We start from the raw sequence: 6244 nt of genomic DNA, 5'->3' as shown, positions 1-6244 counted from the left end.
TCGTTTTCTCTTCCCGTCTCTGGCCGTTTTTTGGACACAGCTCAGAGGGGAATGGAGTGAGGCCCCATGACGTGGCATCACCTCCCGGCACAGTCCCCTTCTGCCACGGGAGCGTTTCCCCTCTTGCCTCGGACTGCGATGCCGTCTTGGCCCATGCAGGAGGAGAAGCACGTGGTCATTGCAACCATGGTGTCCCAGGATGCTTGGGCTTTGCCGACAGCCGCGTGTTGGAGAGCGACAGCCCTTGTCAGGCGTATGGGGCTGCCGGCTCTCCCCGGCCGCGGTGGGAGCAGCAGCAGAGCAGCTCTGCCCAGGTTGCCTCTTGTTTTGGTCCTCTCCCTACATCGCTTGGCGAGTCCTGATGCCCCCATCCCCGGTTCTCCAGGATGAAAAAAGTCTTTGCAGTCACTTGCTGGCAGTCTGAACATAAACCCAGCGGCGTTATCGAGCAGCGCCCGGGCCACCACTCTGCTAGAGCTCCGTGGTGGTGACCTGGGTCACTTCCGAGCGCAGGTCGTCCCCTCCGTGGCCCTGGCAGCCCCGCTGGAGGCTGCCCACGTCTAGTCATGCCGGCTTGTTGCGGGCTTCAGAAGGGGTGCAGGTGGAGACGTGCTCCCGCGTGGTGTTTCTGGTGCGGGAGAAGCTGTTTTGGTCCACGCGGGCTCGGAAAGGCAGGCAAAACTCTCGGAAGCACCTCTTGAAATTTTCATCCAGGAAAGCATAAAGGACGGGGTTGAGGCTGCTGTTGGTATAACCCAGGGCGATGCAGAAATGCAGGCTGGCCACCACGTAGGGGTTCTTCTTATCTATGTCCACCAGCGTCCAGACGATGACGAAGATGTGAATGGGCGTCCAGCAGATGATGAAGGCTGCCACCACCACCAGGACCATGCGCGTGATGCGCCGCAGGTTGCGGTCTTTCTCCTTGGAGCCTGAGAGGAGGCGGACGCTCTTCAGGCGAAGGATCATCAGCCCGTAGCAGATGGTGATGACCAAGATGGGGACCATGAAGGCGAAGATGAAGACGCAGATCTTGGTCACGGTGTCCCAGTAGATGGGAGGATCAGGAAACTGGAGCGTGCACAGCACCATCCCGTCTGTGGGAGAGAGGACGATCAAAGAGGGAGCGGTGGAGTGTCTGCTACGAATACTGTCTGCTTTCTGCTCGGTTATGGTTGGGCATGTCCACGCTTGTTAAAAACACAAGGAGACGCATGCCCACCTGCCAGCTCTTTTCAGAGATTCCCCAGGAGCTTTGTGCCACCAGCCCCCTGCCCGCGGGGTGCCGAGGGGACGTAGTGGGTGCAGTGACCCAGGGACCTGTTCCCTGCAGAGCCTCCTGGGCCATCCCCACGCTGTCTCCTCCCAACGCCCATGGGGGATACGTCCCTGTGTCACCTTACACTGAAACCTGTCCACTTCCTCAAGATGCCCAGAGCTTTCCCAGCAGCCAGGGGCCGGCGTCCTCACACAGGAGCTGCGGGTCTTAGCGTGGGCCAGTTGGGGACTTTGCAATACCACTGGGAGTGTTTTCAGGCACCCGATTTGCACCCCAGGAGCTGGGGAGAGGCACTGGCTGGACTGGAGATGGGGAAGGGGGAGGGCAATTTCTGGGATAGTCTGCAACCTCTGCAGACAGGATGGAAGAATAACACCATGATGATTTTTCCATGGCAGGGCACGCTTATGGTCCCATGGAGGGGTGCTCATCACTGAGCTCAAACCTGCTACAGGACGAGGTGGCTTGGGTTTGCCAGGTCACCCCCAGGATGGACAGATGGGACAGGAGGGGACCTTTCCCCAGAAGCCACTTGCCTTTTGACTTGGTGACCGCCATGGCCATGATGGGCACCCCAATGAGGGAGGAGAGCACCCAGATGCCGACATTGATGATCTTGGCCTTGGCCGGCGTGCGGAAGTCCAGGGCCTTAACCGGGTGGCACACGGCGACGTAGCGGTCCACACTCATCATGGTGAGGGTGAAGATACTGGTGAACATGTTGTAGTAGTCAATGGAGAGCACGACTTTGCAGAGCAGCTCCCCGAAGGGCCAGGTCTCCATCAGGTACTTGGCACTCTGGAAGGGCAGCGTGCTGGTGGCCAGCGCGTCTGCCAGGGCCAGGTTGAAGATGTAGATGTTGGTGGCTGTCTTCATCTTGGTGTACCTGGGGACGGCAGAGAAGCGAGCCGTTACAGGTGGTCAGGGCTGGCTTACCATGCCCAAGTACGTGTGTGCACGCTCCACGTGATGAGGAGGGGGGCACAGCCTGGCTTTCCCTGGCTGCTCGCAAGGTGCCATCACCCTTGGTGGGCAAAGGTACGTGCTTGTGACGTGCCCTTCTGCAGCACCAATGTGCTCAGCACCTTTCCAGATGGACCAGGGAGCACGTTGAGAAAGTACTTGTGTTCCTGCATGGTTTTAGTGTGTGTTGAAGTCCCGGTGCCTGACCACGGGACCTTATCCAGCACCTGCAGAACCTGGCTCAGACCCTGCCGAAGCGGTTATCCCTTACCTGACCAGGGAGGTGACACTCATTCACATGGCTGCCTTTATTCAAAGGAAATCTGAAGACATTTTCAGAGAAGTCACTTCTCCAATTAAATCGATTTACTCCATTTCCCTGAATCAGTTGCACAATGTCCTTTACCTCTCAAAACCTCCTTTATCTGATTTTCCACCCAGTAAATTGTGATTATCTAGCCTGCTTCCCTGTCGAGATTACTTGCAGAAATTGGATCGATTACCCCCGGAAACAGGCCATCTGGAAGCAGCCCAATTAGCCAGGCTGGAGCTCCAGAGCCTTTGGGGAAGCCTGGCTGCCTCGGCCACGGAACGTGGCTCGGGGGCCCGGTGCCGCTTCCCCCGGGGCATTCGGCAAGGGCTGCAGCCGTCCGTGGCTGGCATGCCAGCTCTGGTCCTTGTCACATCACGGTAAGAGAATTGCCCGGTCCTGAGTGCCAAAACCCTTCCTGAAGGGATGAGGCATCGATTTGGTGGGTGCCAGGGCTGGTAAGCGCCGTGGCCGGTGGGGATGGGTGCGTGTCCTCGGAGCATCCAGCCCTGCAGGTGTTGCTCAAGGTGATGCTTTGAACGGCGTGGGTGGTTTGAAATGGATGCTCATCCCTGCTGTCGGGGGTCCCCAAAGGGCAACACGTTGGGGTGGGGTCAGGGTGGAGGCTCTGCGGCCACCCCTGGATTGTTTGCTAGGCTGAGGTCACGGCTACGCCAGCGGCTCGAACCCTCCCCATGCGCTCCCCATTGCTCAGAGCATCCTCTGCAGCCCCAAGCTCATTTAGATGCACCCTAATTAATTAACAAAAGCGTCAGTCTGAACACAAGCATCTCCGCGCGTGGCTAAACCTGCCTGTAGCATCCCCGGGGTGGGGTTCGGTCCTAGACAGAGGGGGGGGGCTGAATTCGGCCCTGGTGCATGGGGGGAGAGACAACTCCCTGGTTGCCAGATGAAAAGATACTGGCGCAGCTCATAGAATAAGCCCATCGTGTGATGGGGTACATGGAATAAATTGGGGCAAGGGGACTGAGTAGCTCCCATCTCAGATGGTTGTTGCTCTGCTGCCCCGGCTGAAGGCAAGGAGAGCAGGTTGGTGTAGGAAAGAGGTTCCTGGGCTCAACGGTAATAACAATTCCCTTCATTTTAACCTTTTCTCCATCTCAGCAGGGTCAGGAGAGCATGCCGGCAGGGGCAGAGACCCATCGGGTTACGCTGTCGGTAGAGCCAGGAGATGGAGGCTGCAAAAACCATTTCTCTCTGAGAGAAGATAGCAGCTCGGACCGGCTCCCAGCCCCAGCGGCGCTCCCTTCTCATTCGCCTTGGCTGCAAATGGCAGCCCCTTGCCCAAGGGTGGAAACGTTTGAGTTGAACTTTTTTTTTTTTTTTATTTTAAATACGGCATAAAAATGTCTTTTCCTTGAAAAGCCCTTTTCAGTTCTCTTTAGTGTTATTTTCCAAGCTTTTTTGCGAATGCATCTCTTAGAAAAGCTTCATCCCAGGTTAAACAAAAACCTGAGAATTTGTGTTATTGCCAGGTTTTGGCTCGCCCAGATTAAAAGACAGTCATTTCAGGCAGATTGACACTTCTTTGATCTCCGTTTTTCGAGTAAAGTGGAAAAAAAATCAGTTACGCATGCCGTGCCCTGCCAGGCGTGCTCGGCCGTGCTGGACTTCCACTTCCCCAAACCCCCCGCCAGATGTGCCGGGGGCGGTGGGGCCGGGGCGGCCGGGGCTGTAGCCCCCTCCCCGGGCAGGATGGGGCTGTGAGGGCAAAGCGGCGATGGGCATGACTGGGATGATGGGGATGACTCAATTTATCCTCCGGAGTTGGGGTTTTGGGGCAGGATTCAGCCCCCTCCAGGACTGGGCTGAGGGTCAAACCCACCGCACAGGGTGAGGGGGGGTCCATCTTGGTGATTCCCCCAGAGCTGCAAGACGAAGCCGCTGCTCCAGGAAAGAGGTTTATCCCCCTCAGCAGAGCGAACGGGCTGCTTCTGCTGATGGAGCTCCCCGGGCTGCCAAACCCATCGCAATTAAGCGAGCGCCTTGATTGGGAAGTCACACACTTGAACGAAACAATCTGGAAGGTGTTGACGGAGAGACGAGGCTTGAGGGGATGGAGCGAGCGCAGGGCGGCTCCGCGTTCCAGCAGCAGTGCCAGCGTCTGGACTCCCAGGTAAGGGACCCCTTAGCTCTCCAAACCTCTCGGGAAAGAAGTGAAAGAAACAACTTGCAAAACTCCTGAGGCTGCTAAAAGCCACCGCCTTGGGTTTAAAAAGCCTGGCTTAAGAAACCCGGCGCCCAGCAAAGGGATGCCCTTGCAGCCTGTGTGGGAGCTGGCGGGGGGTTGATGGGCTCTGCGGGGACGTGGGCACTCGCAAGCCTGAGCTCGCAGCTGCAAATTGCTTCCAGGGGTATTTTTAAAAGCTCCTGACAATGCAGCAGTAATTGCAGCGCCGGTCGCCGTCAGGGCTGTCGGCCGCACTGCTGTCGGAGGGTGCTGGGGAGGCTGAGCTCCCTCCGGGCACACGGCTGGGTTTTGGCTGCTCTGGGCAAGGAGTCCTTTGGGTTTCATCTGTGCTCGGCTCTCTGGGGTGCCGGGTGCCCGTTCGGGGAGCTCAGCTGGGGGCTGTGGAGCAGGGGCCTGCGTGTACCTGCTCCCTGGCACGCACAGGCTCTGCAGCATCCTCAGCGCTGCATCCCCAGGGACCCCGAGGTCCCTAAGCCCCGCAGGATGCGCTCCAGCCCTGCTTGCAGGCTGCTCGGGCGCTCCGTGCAGGCCCAAGGGCAACGGGAGGTGACGCTGGGAGATGTCCCCAGGGCCACAAGGCAAATGGCCAGCATCTCCCCATCAACAAGGTCTGAACTCGAGCTGATCCCATTACACAGCCCTATCCCACACGGGCATGGGTTTACCCCAGTGGAGCCTAACTAGTCCCAGCCTAAACCCCGCCAACATGGAGCAACTCTGCCAATGAACCCCCCTGAAACTCCAGGCGGGCTCGGCCACGTAAGAAGGGGCGAAGGCACGTGCTGGGCTCTGTGCGTGTCCGCAGCCCCTCCTGTCCCAGGGGCTCGGAGGACGGCGTTTATTCGTTCCTTGGGAAATGTGTTTAATTCCAGCATCAGCTGGTGGGTCGGAAAATGGGGGGCTAGAAGCCACGGTGATGGGATCTGTGGATGCTGTAGAGTCAGGCTTTCTAAAGCATGGGTAACATTAGGTTACTTAGCGAGGTAAATAGGGAGGATGTTATTTGCACATTAAAGCCTTCTCTTTAAAATGCCTTCCCTCTTCTCTAAGAGCAGAACCAGCTGGAGGGGGTCTAATAACACTCATCCTTCACCGTGACACCGTACGTGGCGTATGTTCTCTGCAACAATTACCTTAATTTGCTTTTTCAAGTCTAGGGCTGATTTTTCAAAACTGTCTCGAGTCGATGAAAAATCCCGTCCGGTGTCAGGTAGTGTCAGCGAGCGACATCCCCGTCCTGCTACCCATCTGCCCACCCTCTCGGGTGGTTAAAAATACACAGCAGAGCTACGCAAAGAGCGGGGAGCCAGGCGCAAGGGTGATGGGCAGCCTGGCGCGGCTCGTGGGCACATTTCAGGCTGGTTTCCTTCCCCCCAGTGAGTCACCGCATTTATTTTGTGCGCAGGCGGTGCCGGGCTGTGCTGACCTCCTGTAACGATCGCTACGGACTGAAAGTGCTGGGGGGGGTGGGGGGGGAAGG

At 57.7% G+C, this 6244-nt stretch overlaps 1 protein-coding gene across 1 annotated transcript; it reads right to left on the bottom strand.

Annotated features, from left to right (window-relative positions):
- Positions 1-531: 531 nt before the first annotated feature.
- Positions 532-2162, bottom strand: OPRD1 (opioid receptor delta 1). Its single transcript, XM_009276186.1, has 2 exons — positions 1816-2162; positions 532-1097 (listed from the first exon to the last, which is right to left on the bottom strand). Exons 1-2 carry the CDS (start codon positions 2153-2155, stop codon positions 565-567), a joined length of 873 nt encoding a protein of 290 aa, XP_009274461.1. The 5' UTR covers positions 2156-2162; the 3' UTR covers positions 532-564.
- Between the last annotated feature and the right edge of the window lie 4082 nt (positions 2163-6244).

This window comes from Aptenodytes forsteri, unplaced genomic scaffold, assembly GCF_000699145.1.
Source record: "Aptenodytes forsteri isolate BGI_AS27 unplaced genomic scaffold, ASM69914v1 Scaffold321, whole genome shotgun sequence".
Classification (NCBI taxonomy): Eukaryota; Metazoa; Chordata; class Aves; order Sphenisciformes; family Spheniscidae; genus Aptenodytes; species Aptenodytes forsteri.
The sequence above is the reverse complement of the archived record's forward strand: the minus strand, read 5'-3'. Positions and strand labels throughout refer to the sequence as shown.